The following is an 18,394-nucleotide window of genomic DNA, read 5'->3' on the forward strand; positions in this document are numbered from 1 at the left end:
GTCTCTGAAGCGAGAAATTGCTTTTTAATTTTTTAAACAACTCTTTATTACAAGAATGGAATTACACACGTAAGTCATAAACAATGTTAAGCTGTGACGAATAATTATAAAAACTGTACTGAAATTTGCTTCATAATTTTACTGCAAACTATGAAATACTATCTGAACAAAATACCTATTTCTTTAAACAAAGTTTTGTATTTATGCACAACCAAGGCCTGCTGATAAAATAAACTTTTATGCGCTGCCAGTTTTGACAGAAACGATCGTCGTAAGGCTAGCTGTATAGTAATGGAGCGAACACAAGTGATACGTTTGAAGAACTATCAGTGGAATCATATGTAATGAACTACCTCACATAATTGTCATAATATAAACCTAACATTCATGAAATTGTTATGGCCGCTTATAAGATTCCATTCTGTAGTGACAATGCAAATAAAATTAAATCGATACTACATAGGAAAGGAATTGACAGTCTTCATACATATAAACGAAATATCCAAGGTTAAAATGCATTTATGGAAACGTATTTTCTTATGAATACAAGTATATCGTGTGAAAGCGGCATGAGATACAGCGATCACATGTGGTCAACAAAAAATAAGTGCGTTATAGAAGCTTCCTGGAAGATTACAGCAGTATGCCAGGCGGAGATTCGAACCTGGGACTTTTGCCTTTGGCGGGCAAGTGCGGCTACATGTGTGCCTACTGGCAGGACTGGTGCTCTGCCACCGCGGATCCACCCCCGCCACGCCTGCTCCTCTATCTTCCTGCCTTCACGAACGTTACCCTATCTTCCTGCCTTCACGAACATTACCCTAGCTTCCTGCCTTCACGAACATTACCCTAGCTTCCTGCCTTCACGAAAATTACCCTGTCTTCCTGCCTTCACGAACATTACCCTAGCTTCCTGCTTTCACGAACGTTGCTGTCGGAAGTAAAGTGAAGCGGTGGTCGTGAGTTGTAAGTCGATAGAGCACATGCCTGTGACGAAAGGCGAAGGTCTCAAGTTCGAGTGTCGGTCCAGCATACCGTTTTAATGTGCCAGGTAGTTTCAGATCTACAGACAGTCCTGTGAAAAGTGAAATATAAGTCTGAAATTGTGATGTATGTGAAAAATCTTAGCATTTATGTGTTCAGTGCTGGGCTGCGGAGAGCTGTTCCCTGCTGCCACGTGGCACACTGAGGAACAGGATAGCAGATTTCTATTTACAAGTCGACGTAAAAACAAAATATGAAAAGAGCTTCTAACTGTCGATAGTTAAGCAAAAAATCCGACAACAGTTATGTTCACGATTTTCTTCACACATACAGGCTGGGTACTAGTGTGAGAACTACCATCATTTTCGACACAAATCTAAATAAGTTTCTAGTAAATGCTGCGCAAACACTGTCTCCACATACGCGTACAGCGTAATTACTCTACCACGCAAACATTAGGGGTTACACTCGTCTGGGGGCCGAACCGCACATTAACCCTGGGTTCGGTGTGGGGTTGTGAACCACTGAGGGCTACGACGAGACGAAGTCTCTCCGTCGTTTCTAGGTCCCCGGTTCAGTAGACAATAAACAATACACACAAATGCTTATTTCATCAGCAGTTGTCGGTGATACATAATTATCCTTTTTTTAAGATATCCAAAGACGCACAACATGGAGAATATAAGAAGGCCTAGCGTTTGTTAACAACTGGGAGGCACATACTGAGTGTATCAATCACTGTTTATCATGAAATTTGTTGCAGTGATAGAAAAACCGTGGTCGCCTATAGGGTCCGAGCGAAGGCAAAAAAAAAAAAAAAAAAGAACACTTTTGTGCAAATGCTGTCTATTATTTCACGACTGCCAGTTTCCGGCACTGACGACCATCATACTCGTGGTTACACAGAGACCGTCTTACACAAAAAATGTCAGTTTCACATTGATATACGTATGTCAGTGTCTCTCTTTGTGCTGGTGTTTGTCCCACTGTACAGGATCTACTGTTTAGACGCCACAGTGCTCAGTTAGTTTAAGGGAGAGAAGTTGTATGCTCCATCCGTTTGAGGACCGAGTTAGCAATGAAATGTGTGTTACGTATTATAACGGTTTCGGCGCCGGGCCTGCGGTATAGCACGCCTGGCAACCGAGAAATTGCGGAATCGAATGCCGGTAGGACAACAGCAAGTTTCAGTTTGCCTTTACCTCCCAGCGATTTGAGGAGTCTCCACAACCGACACACAGTTGAGAATCCACGTTAAACAGCGAGGAAAACGTGTCGGGTAAGTGGGTTAGGTTAGGGACACGTGGCATCGAACTGAAAGACTTGCTCCAGCCCATTGAGCCAAACGAATTTATTGTTGTTAATTCTCCGTGTATCGAATTTTGTAAGGCGCAAATTTGGGATGAGTTCAAGAATTGCCTAATGGAAGGTGCAAAACCGACTAAAAACTACGATCAGGCTGACGCACTGAGCTATTCGAGCAAACTGGATCCTGTACATACGAAACGTAGTTTTCTCGTGAGACCGGCTACAGTGCCACTACGAATGGGGCCCGAAGATGGGCGACACTGCCCGACAGCGGTGATCTCCGCTGAGCGGGCGGACGGGAGCCGCGCCCTCACAGCTCCTGCTTGGGCGGGCGAGCGCCGCCCCCGGCCTCGCGCCGCCGCCAGTCCTCGGCCACCATGTGGGCGCACTTCTCGCCGATCATGACGGACGGCACGTTGGTGTTGCAGCGCACGATCAGCGGCATGACGGAGGCGTCGGCGACGCGCAGGCCGCGCACGCCGTGCACGCGCAGCCGCGGGTCGACGACGGCGTCGGGGTCGGCGGCGGGCCCCATCTTGGCGGTGCCCACCGGGTGGTAGAGGGTGGAGGTGAGCTGCGGCAGCGCGCACCGCCAGTAGTCGTCGGTGGCGGGCCGGCGGTCTGCGCACGCCGCCAGCGGCAGGTCGCGCACCGCGAAGCCCGCGTCGCGCAGCGCGCGCGTCGCCCCCATGCGGTGCGCGAATGCCACGCCGGCCACGTGGTTGTCGAGGTCGCGCGGGTCCCGGTAGTAGGCGGCGTCGACGAGGGGGCGCAGCAGCGGGTCGCCGCCCGCCAGCCGCACGCGGCCGCGGCTCGTCGGCGCCAGCAGCGTCGGGATGACCAGCAGGGCGTCGTCGCGCTCCGTCAGCCGCGCCAGCGCCGCCGCCGCGTCCTCGCCGAAGTTGTAGACGTGCGCCAGCACGCCCGCCAGCTCCTTCTCCACGTAGATGTAGTGCATCTGCATGTCCGGGTAGGTAGGCGAGTCCACCTCCGGGAGACCCACCAGGTTGGGGGGCGCCTCGTCCGTCCGGAGGAATCCGGTGAAGGAGCTGACTCTGGTGGTCGACAACGGGCCCGTCCTGTTGAGCAGGTACTGGAAAGCGTCCTCTTCGGCCGACGTCTTCGTCGGCGGCTTTCTCGTGTAGTACAACCCGGTGTACATCAGGTGGTCCTGCAGGTTGTATCCGACCTTCAGATCCTTTATTACACGTATTCCGAACTCCTCCAGATGATCTTTCGGCCCGATTCCGGAGTGCATCAGTATGTGGGGCGTGTCGACAGCTCCCGCCGATACGATTACCTCCTTCTTGACTCCGACTTCTTTTACCTCGCCGTCTTTTACGTACCGAACGCCGTAAGCCGTCCGCGTCTCCGGGTCGACGAGTACTTTGGTGACGTAGGCGAACTTGGCGACGTGCAGGTTCTTCCTGTCCCTGGCCGGCGCCAGGTACCCTCGGGCGGTGCTCCATCTGGTGCCGTTCTTGATGTTGCAGTGCACCCGGCCGAACCCCAAGTTCGGCTCGGCGCTGTAGTCCTCGATTATCTTAAACCCGAGCTCCCGGGCAGCCTCTACCAGGGATTCCGTGTAGGGCTCGACGAATTCCGGCATCGTGGCGAATATCGGGCCGCCGCGGCTGTGGACGGACTCGGTGTGCGGCCTCTTCTTCAGTTCCTTCTCGTCGAAGTCCTCGAGCTTCTTGAAGAACGGGAGCACGTCCCGGTAGGCCCAGCCGTCGTTGCCGAGCGCGGCCCAGCTGTCGTAGTCCTGCGGGCTGCCCCGGATGTAGACCATGGCGTTGAGCACGCTCGAGCCGCCCAGCACCTTGCCGCGCGGCCACGAGCAGCGGCCGCCCTGCAGCGCCAGGCACGACACGCCGTCCGGCTCCGTCAGGTAGGCCCAGTCTGCCTGCAACCAGAGCAGGCCCGGTCGCGGCTCTACTAAGAGGTGGCAAACCGTCGAGGAAAACTGAAGTCATATCGGGTGTTCCCCAGGGAAGCGTCCTGGGACCACAGCTGTTCCTAATCTATGTAAATGACCTGAGTGACAATCTGAGCAGTTCTCTTAGGTTGTTCGCGGATGATGCTGTAATTAACCGTCTAGTAAGGTCATCCGAAGACCAGTATCAGTTGCAAAGCAATTTAGAAAAGATTCCTCTATGGTGTGGCAGGTGGCAGTTGACGCTAAATAACGAAAAGTGTGAGGTGATCCACATAAGTTCCAAAAGAAATCCGTTGGAATTTGATTACCCGATTAATAGTACAATTCTCAAGGCTGTCAATTCAACTAAGTACCTGGGTGTTAAAATTACGAACAACTTTAGTTCGAAAGACAACACATAGATAATATAGTGGGGAAGGCGAGCCAAAGGTTGCGTTTCATTGGCAGGACACTTAGAAGATGCAACAAGTCCACTAAAGAGACAGCTTACACTACACTCGTTCGTCCTCTGTTAGAATATTGCTGCGCGGTGTGGGATACTTATCAGGTGGGATTGACCGAGGACATCGAAAGGGTGCAAAAAAGGGCAGCTCGTTTTGTATTATCACGTAATAGGGGAGAGAGTGTGGCAGATCTGATACGCGAATTGGGATGGAAGTCATTACAGCAAAGACGTTTCTCGTCGCGGCGAGATCTATTTACGAAATTTAAGTCACCAACTTTCTCTTCCGAATGCGAAAATAATTTGTTGAGCCCAACCTACATAGGTAGGAATGATCATAAAAATAAAATAAGAGAAATCAGAGCCCGAACAGAAAGGTTTAGCTGTTCGTTTTTCCCGGGCGCTGTTCGGGAGTGGAATGGTACAGAGTATGATTGTGGTTCGATGAACCCTCTGCCAAGCACTTAAATTTGAATTGCACAGTAATCATGTAGATGTAGATGTAGATGTAGATGTCGTCGACACTCGGTCCACGGGTGTGGTTTGTTTTTGCTGGATTAGTTTTCCCTCCACAATCGTCAATCTCCAGGTTACTGCCAACACCAAGGTGTTTTACTTGGACTGGCCTCATTGGAGGTGCATGCCGTGACCTTTGAACTGACAGTGCCAGACGTGAAAGAAATGATAATTGTGACATAAAAGCCCTACCACTGCCTGCTGCTCGAACACCACACTTGAGATCCGCACTGACCCACTTCTCAATGCATACCACTCTGAAAATAATTGTTCGGCGAGTGTTCTTGTGTTCGATCGAGGCTAAAAGGAAAATTCTAAGAGACTCTCGTCCCAGCAACATCCTTGTTATTTGACGGCAGCACGCAGTGGTGGAAGACGAAACGTGTGTAAATTGTGAGACTAAACTGTACCGATATTTTGATAGAGATAATGCGAGTACCCCAACTGAAACAGAATACAAAACGCTGTAAAATACGAATATGTGTCTGTTTTACAACACGTCAAGATTATTTATCCTTGATCTTCGTATTTGTGTACAATCATAGTAAATGAAATTATATTAGTCATAAAGCAAAACATTGCCTCGAAACAATATATGTCAACACATAGAGTAATTAGTCGTATTTCCAAATATAAAAATTTCCGCTTTGTTGTACGCCCTTCCTATGTACGTCATCGATGTATAAATGCGGAGTTTTAATGAAATGATTAAAGCATAGAGGGATACCACAGCTCTTGGCAGACTCTGGATAAAGTCATTACAGTGGCTTTTGATGCTAGATTACTGCAGTGTGAATACACTGAAAATGGTCTAGCATGCCGACATTGTTCTCTTTTCATGTCTGCACGCATTTCACTCCACTGTATTTTAATCACTTCTTTGAAACACTACCTTCGTACTTCCATCACGAATAAGGGAAGAAAGACCGATAACACAGCAGCTTCTATTTGGGGAGTATGACTCAACAAGTGCTGTATGTGTTGACGTATTGATCCCAGCAAATCCTTGGGATTTGTAAAATAATATCTCATTTATTATACTTGTCATAACTTAATCAAAATATCCACGGGTGTACTGCCGGTCTACAGTGTCCAACGGGCACAATATTTCGGCGATCATACATGTCGCCATCATCAGGTGAACTGACGGACTGAGCTCCTGGGAACGTGCCGGCACGGAGATCCGTGCACTATGGCTGCTCAGTTCCCCCTGAGCAGCCATAGTGCACGGATCTCCGTGCCGGCAAGTTCCCAGGAGCTCAGTCCGTCAGTTCACCTGATGGTGGCGACATGTATGATCGCCGAAATATTGTGCCCGTTGGACACTGTAGACCGGCAGTACACCCGTGGATATTTTGATTATCAAATACGCCGGGAGAAACTCAAGAATCTTGTCATAACTGTTTCTTCAGTGATTTGTGCTTGTACAGCCATTACGTTTGTTAACCTTCAGACATAGAATTGCTACTCAGACGAATGATCTCCAAGTAAGGTGTAAGGGACAGATGTTATATTTAAAAATAATTTTATTCATATTTAGCTCTTCGAGTTGGAGTACCTCCTCCATCTCCATGTCTAATACCTATTACAGGATCCCATCGTTCCGATTAATTGGTACAGCGAAGAATGACTGAGGAGGCCAGGTTGTAGTACTGACTGAAACAAATAAGCATCAAACTAGTGTCTAAGTGGGACACATCACAATTTTTATAACGCGCACTTTGAAGCAGCAGCATATTGTGTACAATGTATATCGAAACCCAACGGCAAAACGTTTAGACTGTATTAATCCTGCAGAGAAAACAAAAAAATGTAAGATGAAAACGTATAATTACTGTAATGAAAACGCGAGGAAAATGTTCGTAGATAGCATATATCTCTTTCAGACGTTAGGAAAATGTCCGATGAGAGCGTGGGCCGTTTTCAGACGTTACCGTGTGGCTAGCAAAGTATACGTTTGAACATGCATGTACACCCCGTAAGCTAACATTCTGCGGTCGATAGTACTTTGTACTTGCGTCGCTTTCTCAAACACTGAGAGCACAAATGTTGCGAGGAGTAAAGCTTTGTCTGTTTCCTTCGGTACGCGCACCCTGCAGCAGCCTTATTTTCGCAGTCTCCTTGCGAGGTATACGGTAGAGGCATCAGAATTCATCCACTGTCTTGCTCGAATAGCAGCTCCCTGCATTTACCTGAGAATGACTTCGAGTAATGACATCGTCTTTCTTTCCATTTCAGTTCTTTAAACTTCTACTAAGTAATCGAAACACGTTTTTTAACCTTATTTCACAATCTTTATTACTATTATACGACCCAGGTTTCGGGTTATAGTCGCATTTTCTAGTAAACAACTGATGCCAACGATTGTAACCAAACACAGATCAGTAAATCACATTCTTAATCTATCGATTCGGGACTTGAACTATAAAAGTTTTCTTTGTCGACAAGTCTGACACAGATGCAAACGTAATCTACAACATTCACAGCGTTTACAACAATGTATGCAGGAATGGGTATTTGTGTAGTCATCTATTTGTAGGTTGTAACATTGTCTAAATGGGTGAATAACTAACTTGAGTTTGCTCACTAAGAGGTAGATGTGGGGATACACACATATGATTTTTAATTTCTAATTTATCTAACCCCCCCCCCCCCATCAACCATGGAGCTTGCCGCTGATGGGGAGGCTTGCGTGCCTCAGCGATACAGATGGCCGTACCGTAGGTGCAACCACAACGGAGGGGTATCTGTTGAGAGGCCAGACAAACGTGTGGTTCCTGAAGTTGGACAGCAGCCTTTTCAGTAGTTCCAGGGGCAACAGTCTGGATGATTGACTGATCTGGCCTTGTAACACTAACCAAAACGGCCTTGCTGTGCTGGTAATGTGAACGGCTGAAAGCAAGGGGAAACTACGGCCGTAATTTTTCCCGAGTGCATGCAGCTTTACTGTATGATCAAATGATGATGGCGTCCTCTGGGGTAAAATATTCCGGAGGTTAACTAGTCCCCCATTCGGAACTCCGGGCGGGGGCTACTCAAGAGGTTGTCATTGTCAGGAGAAAGAAAACTGGCGTTCTACGGATCGGAGCGTGGAATGTCAGATCGCTTAATCGGGCAGGTAGGTTAGAAAATTTAAAAAGGTAACAAGACATTTGGTCAGGTGAATACAGGGTTGTAAATACAAAATCAAATAGGGGTAATGCAGGAGTAGGTTTAATAATGAATAGGAAAATAGGAGTGCGGGTAGGATACTACAAACAGCTTAGTGAACACATTTTTGTGGCCAAGATAGACACGAAGCCCACGCCTACTACAGTAGTACAAGTTTATATGCCAACTAGCTCTGCAGATGACGAAGAAATTGATGAATTGTATGATGAGATAAAAGAAATTATTCAGGTAGTGAAGGGAGACGAAAATTTAATAGTGATGGGTGACTGGAATTCGACAGTAGGAAAAGGAAGAGAAGGAAACGTAGTAGGTGAATATGGATTGAGGCTAAGAAATGAAAGAGGAAGCCGCCTGGTAGAATTTTGCACAGAGCATAACTTAACCAAAGCTAACACTTCGTTCAAGATTTATGAAAGAAGATTGTATACATGGAAGAGCCCTGGAGATACTAAAAGGTTTCAGATAGATTATATAATGGTAAGACAGAGATTTAGGAACCAGGTTTTAATTTGTAAGACATTTCCAGGGGCAGATGTGGACTCTGGCCACAATCTATTGGTTATGAACTGTAGATTAAAACTGAAGAAACTGCAAAAAGGTAGGAATTTAAAGAGATGGGACCTGTGTAAACTGAAAGAACCAGAGGTTGTACGGAGTTTCAGGGAGAGCATCAGGGAACAATTGACAGGAATGGGGGAAAGAAATACAGTAGAAGAAGAATGGGTGGCTTTGAGGGATGAAATAGTGAAGGCAGCAAAGGATCAAATGGGTAAAAAGACGCGGGCTAGTAGAAATCCTTGGGTAACAGAAGAGATACTGAATTTAATTGATGAAAGGAGAAAATTCAAAAATGCAGTAAATGAAGCAGGCAAAAAGGAATACAAACGACTCAAAAATGAGATCGACAGGAAGTGCAAAATGGCTAAGCAGAGATGGCTAGAGGACAAATGTAAGGATGTAGAGGCTTATCTCACGAGGGGTAAGATAGATACTGCCTACAGGAAAATTAAAGAGACCTTGGGGGAAAAGAGAACCACTTGCATGAATATCAAGAGCTCAGATGGAAACCCAGTTATATGCAAAGAAGGGAAAGCAGAAAGTTGGAAAGAGTATATAGAGGGTCTATACAAGGGCGATGTACTTGAGGACAATATTATGGAAATGGAAGAGGATGTAGGTGAAGATGAAATGGGAGATATGATATTGCGTGAAGAGTTTGACAGAGCACTGAAAGACCTGAGTCGAAACAAGGCCCCGGGAGTAGACAACATTCCATTAGAACTACTGATAGCCTTGGGAGAGCCAGTCCTGACAAAACTCTTCCATCTAGTGAGCAAGATGTATGAGACAGGCGAAATACCCTCAGACTTCAATAAGAATATAATAATTCCAATCCCAAAGAAAGCAGATGTTGACAGATGTGAAAATTACTGAACTCTCAGTTTAATACGTCACTGCTGCAAAATACTAACGCGAATTCTTTACAGACGAATGGAAGAACTGGTAGAAGCAGACCTCGGGGAATGTTGGAACACGTGAGGCAATACTGACACTACGACTTATCTTAGATGAAAGATTAGGGAAAGGCAAACCTACGTTTCTAGCATTTGTAGACTTAGAGAAAGCTGTTGACAATGTTGACTGGAATACTCTTACAAATTCTGAAGGTGGCAGGGGTAAAATTCAGGGAGCGAAAGGCTACTTACAATTTATACAGAAACCAGATGGCAGTTATAAGAGTCAAGGGACATGAAAGGAAAGCTGTGGCTGGGAAGGGAGTGAGACAGGGTTGTAGCCTCTCCCCGATGCTATTCAATCTCTATATTGAGCAAGCAGTAAAGGAAACAAAAGAAAAGTTTGGAGTAGGTATTAAAATCCATGGAGAAGAAATAAAAACTTTGAGGTTCGCCGATGACATTGTAATTCTGTCAGAGACAGCCAAGGACTTGGAACAGCAGTTGAACGGAATGGACAGTGTCTTGAAAGGAGGGTATAAGATGAACATCAACAAAAGCAAAACGAGGATAATGGAATGTAGTCGAATTAAGTCGGGTGATGCTGAGGAAATTAGATTAGGAAATAAGACACTTAAAGTAGTAAAGGAGTTTTGCTATTTAGGGAGTAAAGTAACTGATGTTGGTCGAAGTAGAGAGGATACAAAATGTAGACTGGCAATGGCAAGGAAATCGTTTCTGAAGAAGAGAAATTTGTTAACATCGATTATAGATTTAAGTGTCAGGAAGTCGTTTCTGAAAGTATTTGTATAGAGTGTAGCCATGTGTAGAAGTGAAACGTGGACGATAAATAGTTTAGACAAGAACAGAATAGAAGCTTTCGAAATGTGGTGCTACAGAAGAATGCTGAAGATTAGATGGGTAGATCACATAACTAATGAGGAGATATTAAATAGGACTGCGGAGAAGAGAAGTTTGTGGCACAACTTGACTAGAAGAAGGGATCGCTTGGTAAGACATGTTCTGAGGCATCAAGGGATCACCAATTTAGTACTGGAGGGGAGCGTGGAGGGTAAAAATCGTAGAGGGAGACCAAGAGATGAATACACTAAGCAGATTCAGAAGGATGTAGGTTGCAGTAGGTACTGGGAGGTGAAGACGCTTGTACAGGATAGAGTAGCATGGAGAGCTGCATCAAACCAGTCTCAGGACTGAAGACAACACCAACAACAACAACTAATTAAAGTACCAAGTTCACTGAAATTTTATACATGTTGTTATTACGTGTCGCAACTTGGAAACAATTTTCGTAGCAACGTGATTAAAGTTGCGTAAAACTTCATTCGGAACGATGGCATAGATAATGTTCTGAGGAAAGCTAACCAAACACTGATATTTATTGACAGAACATTTACAAAATGCAGCAAGTCTTTTAAAGACGCCTGTACGCCTTCCTCTGGAGTATTTCTGTGCGTTTTGAGATCCGTATGAGATGGGACTGACGGAGGACATCTAAAAATTTCAGAGAACGGCAGCTCGTTTTGAATTAACGTGAAATAGGAGAAAGAATGCCACCAGTTCGTTTGGCAGTGATTAAAAGGAAGGTGTTTTCCGCTGCTGCAGGACCTTCTCATGAAATTTCAGTGACCAGCTTTCTCCTCAAAGTGAGAAAATAATTTGTTTTCCCCCAATTACATAGGGAGAAATGAGCATTACAATAAAATAAGAGAAACCAGAACTCGCACAGAAAGATTTAAGTGTTCGTGGGAATGAGTTGCGAATCAATATCCTAAAATATTATAAATAAGTTTCAACAATTAGTTTTTTTTTCCTTTATATGTAAGTACTTGGGCTTGATTATCGAAGGGTGGTTTCATTAAACGACAGAGTCTGTCTCTTTGAAGAACGTGATGAGTCAGTGCAGGGGAGAGGAGCTATAGTAATCGCCAGCGGAGAGCACCAGCTGAACCGAAGGGAAGTAATCTTGAAGTCAGAGTTTCTAGAGATTGCGCAGAACAACGAAGAGCTTGAGAAATTCTTCACACAGGTTCTTGGTAGATTCTAAAAAAATTGACCTTACAAATACAAACAAATTTTAGAAAGGACTGATAAAACTTGGTATGCGAACAGACAGATAATTGGTAACGTGATGTAAAATATAAAGATGATACCCTACACATCTTCAACTTTTATAGTCCTGTCTTCCTCAGTTGCGTGTAATATTACGGTACATTAATAATTTTTACTTAGGAGGAGCGTAATATGTAGGAAATTGTCGACGCAACCTGCCACTGATGATGCCTTGCAGAAAATAAAGGCGAAACGCGTATGGCACTAAAATTGTGTTTTATTCAGTTGCTGTCAGACGGTCCATAAGTAAAAATTATTAATATACCGTAATGATACCCTAGGTTTATTTTACTTGCTTTGATGTTACAATTTTGAAAGCTACGTCATTTAGTTATAAACGTAAAACGAAATGCTTAAATTTTTGTTTTAATATTAGTTCACCTACTAATTAATGTCCTCCCTATGAACCTTGGACCTTGCCGTTGGTGGGGCGGCTTGCGTGCCTCAGCGATACAGATGGCCGTACCGTAGGTGCAACCACAACGGAGGGGTATCTGTTGAGAGGCCAGACAAACGTGTGGTTCCTGAAGAGGGGCAGCAGCCTTTTCAGTAGTTGCAGGGGCAACAGTCTGGATGATTGACTGATCTGGCCTCGTAACATTAACCAAAACGGCCTTGCTGTGCTGGTACTGCGACCGGCTGAAAGCAAGGGGAAACTACAGCCGTAATTTTTCCCGAGGGCATGCAGCTTTACTGTATGATTAAATGATGATGGCGTCCTCTTGGGTAAAATATACCGGAGGTAAAATAGTCCCCCATTCGGATCTCCGGGCGGGGACTACACAAGAGGACATCGTTATCAGGAGAAAGAAAACTGGCGTTCTACGGATCGGAGCGTGGAATGTCAGATCGCTTAATCGGGCAGGTAGGTTAGAAAATTTAAAAATGGAAATGGATAGGTTAAATTTAGATATAGTGGGAATTCGTGAAGTTCGGTGGCAGGAGGAACAAGACTTTTGGTCAGGTGAATACAGGGTTATAAATACAAAATCAAATAGGGGTAATGCAGGAGTAGGTTTAATAATGAATAGGAAAATAGGAATGCGGGTAAGCTACTACAAACAGCATAGTGAACGCATTATTGTGACCAAGATAGACACGAAGCCCACGCCTACTACAGTAGTACAAGTTTATATGCCAACTAGCTCTGCAGATGATGAAGAAATTGATGAAATGTATGATGAGATAAAAGAAATTATTCAGGTAGTGAAGGGAGATGAAAATTTAATAGTCATGGGAAAAGGGAGAGAAGGAAGCATAGTAGGTGAATATGGATTGGGGGAAGAAATGAAAGAGGAAGCCGCCTGGTAGAATTTTGCACAGAGCGTAACTTAATCATAGCTAATACTTGGTTCAAGAATCATAAAAGAAGGTTGTATACATGGAAGAATCCTGGAGGTACTAAAAGGTATCAGATAGATTATATGATGGTAAGACAGAGATTTAGGAATCAGGTTTTAAATTGTAAGACATTTCCAGGGGCAGATGTGGACTCTGGCCACAATCTATTGGTTATGAACTGTAGATTAAAACTGAAGAAACTACAAAAAGGTGCTAATTTAAGGAGATGGGACCTGGGTAAACTGAAAGAACCAGAGGTTGTAGAGAGTTTCAGGGAGAGCATAAGGGAACAATTGACAGGAATGGGGGAAAGAAATACAGTAGAAGAAGAATGGGTAGCTCTGAGGGATGAAGTAGTGAAGGCAGCAGACGATCAAGTAGGTAAAAAGACTAGGGCTAATAGAAATCCTTGGGTAACAGAAGAAAAATTGAATTTAACTGATGAAAGGAGAAAATATAAAAATGCAGTAAATGAAGCAGGCAAAAAGGAATACAAACGACTCAAAAATGAGATTGACAGGAAGCGCAAAATGGCTAAGCAGGGATGGCTAGAGGACAAATGTAAGGATGTAGAGGCGTATCTCACTAGGGGTAAGATAGATACTGCCTACAGGAAAATTAAAGAGACCTTTGGAGAGAAGAGAACCACTTGTATGAATATCAAGAGCTCAGATGGAAACCCAGTTCTAAGCAAAGAAGGGAAGGCGGAAAGGTGGAAGGAGTATATAGAGGGTTTATACAAGGGCGATGTACTTGAGGACAATATTATGGAAATGGAAGAGGATGTAGATGAAGACAAAATGGGAGATAAGATACTGCGTGAAGAGTTTGACAGAGCACTGAAAGACCTGAGTCGAAACAAGGCCCCGGGAGTAGACAACATTCCATTAGAACTACTGACAGCCTTGGGAGAGCCAGTCATGACAAAACTCTAGCATCTGGTGAGCAAGATGTACGAGACAGGCGAAATACCCTCAGACTTCAAGAGGAATATAATAATTCCAATCCCAAAGAAAGCAGGTGTTGACAGATGTGAAAATTACCGAACTATCAGTTTAATAAGTCACAGCTGCAAAATACTAACGCGAATTCTTTACAGACGAATGGAAAAATTTGTAGAAGCGGACCTCGGGGAAGATCAGTTTGGATTCCGTAGAAATGCTGGAACACGTGAGACAATACTAACCTTACGACGTATCTTAGAAGAAAGATTAAGGAAAGGCAAACCTACGTTTCTAGCATTTGTAGACTTAGAGAATGCTTTTGACAATGTTAACTGGAATACTCTCTTTCAAATTCTGAAGGTGGCAGGGGTAAAATACAGGGAGCGAAAGGCTATTTACAATTTGTACAGACACCAGATGGCAGTTATAAGAGTCGAGGTGCATGAAAGGGGAGCAGTGGTTGGGGAAGGAGTGAGACAGGGTTGTAGCCTCTCCCCAATGCTATTCAATCTGTATATTGAGTAAGCAGTAAAGGAAACAAAAGAAAAACCCGGAGTAGGTATTAAAATCCATGGAGAAGAAATAAAAACTTTGAGGTTCGCCGATGTCATTGTAATTCTGTCAGAGACAGCAAAGGACTTGGAAGAGCAGTTGAACGGAATGGACAGTGTCTTAAAGGAGGATATAAGATGAACATCAACAAAAGCAAAACGAGGATAATGGAATGTAGTCGAATTAAGTCGGGTGATGCTGAGGAAATTAGATTAGGAAATGAGACACTTAAAGTAGTAAAGGAATTTTGCTATTTGGGGAGCAAAATAACTGATGATGGTCTAAGTAGAGAGGATATAAAATGTAGACTGGCAATGGCGAGGAAAGCGTTTCTGAAGAAAGAAATTTGTTAACATCGAGTATAAATTTAAGTGTCAGAAAGTCGTTTCTGAAAGTATTTGTATGGAGTGTAGCCGTGTATGGAAGTGAAACATGGACGATAAATAGTTTGGACAAGAAGAGAATAGAAGCTTTCGAAATGTGGTGCTACAGAAGAATGCTGAAGATTAGATGGGTATATCACATAACTAATGAGGAGGTATTGAATAGAATTGGGAGAAGAGGAGTTTGTGGCACAACTTGACAAAAAGAAGGGACCGGTTGGTAGGACATGTTTTGAGGCATCATGGGATCACAAATTTAGCATTGGAGGGCAGCGTGGAGGGTAAAAATCGTAGAGGGAGACCAAGAGATGAATACACTAAGCAGATTCAGAAGGATGTAGGTTGCAGTAAGTACTGGGAGATGAAGAAGCTTGCACATAATAGAGTAGCATGGAGAGCTGCATCAAACCAGTCTCAGGACTGAAGACCACAACAACAACAACAACTAATTAATGTACGAAGTTCACTGAAATTTTATACATGTTGTTATTACGTGTCGCAACTTGGAAACAATTTTCGTAGCAACGTACTAGTCTGGTGAATCACGTCGCCGTGAAGCATTGCAGGTGAGTTGTGAGTAACGTACCGCCACTCTGCTTCCTCGTGATGAAACATTTGAAAGCGACTCTAATGCAACCGTGATTGCGCACGCTCAAATAGGGACAGTGTGGACTTGACGTTTAACGGCGAGTAGTCAGTCAGAAGGAACAGGCTAACAGTGTCGCCAAGTTCCTTTATCACTGCTGTCCCCAGCTGTGATGGACGGGCGCACTACGTAACAGCTAGAACTGTTACGAACTTATCACGCTTTCCAATAGGACGTGATAACTTTATACGCTTGTGGCTACTTAGGGTCACATCACTAAAATAGGGACCAGAGATAAGTTCCTTGAAAACCTCGCACCACACTGATCAAGGTCGTTGTTTATCTCTATAACCTAGCGATGATTTTTAACTGTCTGGCGGGCATACTGTGAAGTTTGATTTGCTAGTGGATTGGTAAAATTCTTCATCCTTAAACCAAATACTGCACGGTAACGCCACATCAATTTGCATCTTTCCTAGACACCATTCGGTGAATTGTAACTGACTGTATACGAAGGTGTTGATGGTGCGAAATGTGGAGGAGATGGAATGCATTGCAATTTTACTCGCAGAAGACTTCTTTTGCTAATCGCGATCGCACTTTGAAGCTGTCTTGGAGTGACCGTGTACAGTGTGTGTTACCGCTGCTAAAATAACTTGCAGCTTACAGCCACGCCGCTGCTCTAACAGTCTGGTTATATTCGCCATAGAGGCAGTGACGGTAGACGTGGCGAAAATGCGAGTAGTTTAAAGACCAAGTTGTTACATCGCTACAACAGCAGAGGTCAGGCGTCCTAAAGATGTATGACCGCACATTTTGAGTGAATGTAGGTGAAATAACAAACACCCGCAAGTAGGCAAATTCGGGTGGCAGCAGTTGGTGGAGCTGTGCAGTAGCGGCCTGGAGGCTGCCACGTGGACGGCCCCGCGTCTCCAGGGGTGCGGGCGCGCGGTCAGCCGGTTCGAATCCGGGTACTGAGAAAGGACTTCAGAATTTCAGCCGTTGATCGTAACAGCAAATATTGCTACGGAAGCAAGATTAGGCTTAAGGTCCCGTCGACATCAAGATAGAGACGGCGCACAATCTCGGACTGTGTCAAGGACGGAAAAGGAAACAGGCCGTGCCCTGTCAAAGGAACCGGTACTTCCCTGGAACGATTTAGGGAAATCGTGGAAAATCTACACCCAGGCGGCAGGACGCGGATTGAAGCGTCGTCCTCCCGAACGCGAATTTTACACCGAAAGGTAGAGGAATTTCCTATCGTTTGAATGGAGGAAATCGCCCGCTCTTTCTCAAAACAGCAGGCTGACGATTGGTCAAGGCGAGACAATTTGCGATTTGGGGCGTGAACGAAACGAGTCGCAGGAAGCAGTGGCTGCTCCGTGATTAAGTGCGTATTCATGTTTCTATGGTAGTTAGTTCGAATTTGAGCCAGATTTATCTATTAAAAGTAAATTCATTGGTTAGGACCAAAACGGAATTCTCGCTAGTGGCGTTTGCAGTATCGTTTTACGTTAACTTAGATGGAACCGAACGATGCCGGTGCACTTCATGTACTGTGTGCCCAGTCGATTGTCATGCCAGTTTTCGCTCTGAGTCACTAGATGGCCTTGACGATTCATTTAGTAACGTAAAGTAGCAAACTTTGCTTTAAAATCTTTGCGTGTGTAAGTAATTTGAGAGTACATTTTCCGTTTCCTTAGACCAAAAATGGTTGCCGACTAACAAATTATCGGTATGTTGTTATCTTTAGCTCATATGCAACCGCAGGGTTTGTGCTTTTAGGTTAGTTGCGTGTAAATGCACTTTCAGGAGCATGCTCCATCTGTTGAATAAATCATGCATCTACTCAGTTCGTTAAACTATTTCGCAATGAGCATGCGAGCACGCTTAGTCCCCAGCCACATGTAGACTGTGAGATAGAATTACTCGAAATGGTTAGTTAAGTGTAATACCTGATCGGTTCATCTGCAATTCACTAAATAAATTTCCATTGTAAGTTTTTCTGTTTAGGATAGAGGCTACGGCTAACGTGCAAGAGACAGCACACAGCCACCCATAGTGCTCGTCATAATGCGATGTTAACTTCCATCTGGCGACACCTTCCAAGACTCTTCTAGACGCTGCGGATCTTTTGGGAAGCATTACATAGGTAACACTTAATGTGTAATTTTCCCTTACTGAAATACGCAGCTTCTGCGTTGCAAACAGATACAGCGTATAAAGTTTCCAGCGTTCTAACGGCATCATGGTTTTGAAATTCTTAACGTATTTTTGTAGGAGCTATTTTTTATCAGTGAATAATGTATGTGTGTAGATAAAATACAGTGTTTTCGTCTAGTTATCAAGGGGTATTAAATCATTTCCTGCTTCACGATGGTTAATTGCTCACTTTGTATATTTTTTATTGCTGGTTTTGGGGAGGAGGGGTGATGGACTTTTGACGTTTCAGCAGTAGATGCTTACCAAAAATTAGGACGACTCGCATCTGCCGCACTATGGAGACAATTTTGCTAACGTGCCAAATCTCAAGATTACCAGACAGAGGGTTGGAGATGTAGAGGCGTTCTGTTTTACATAGCGAAAAAGAGAGAGAGAGAGAGAGAGAGAGAGAGAGAGAGAGAAATATGGGCTAGTTTCCAGG

At 44.4% G+C, this 18,394-nt stretch overlaps 1 protein-coding gene across 1 annotated transcript in view; it reads right to left on the reverse strand.

Annotated features, from left to right (window-relative positions):
• Nucleotides 1-875: 875 nt before the first annotated feature.
• The window catches only part of LOC126259593 (glucose dehydrogenase [FAD, quinone]-like), a 59,949-nt gene continuing 42,430 nt past the window's right edge, over nucleotides 876-18,394 (reverse strand). Inside the window, exon 3 of the mRNA XM_049956503.1 lies at nucleotides 876-4,198. Coding sequence (XP_049812460.1) covers nucleotides 2,603-4,198 — 1,596 coding nt within the window. The 3' untranslated portion in view covers nucleotides 876-2,602. The remainder of the gene's footprint in view (nucleotides 4,199-18,394) is intronic.

Source organism: Schistocerca nitens, chromosome 5 (genome assembly GCF_023898315.1).
Source record: "Schistocerca nitens isolate TAMUIC-IGC-003100 chromosome 5, iqSchNite1.1, whole genome shotgun sequence".
Classification (NCBI taxonomy): Eukaryota; Metazoa; Arthropoda; class Insecta; order Orthoptera; family Acrididae; genus Schistocerca; species Schistocerca nitens.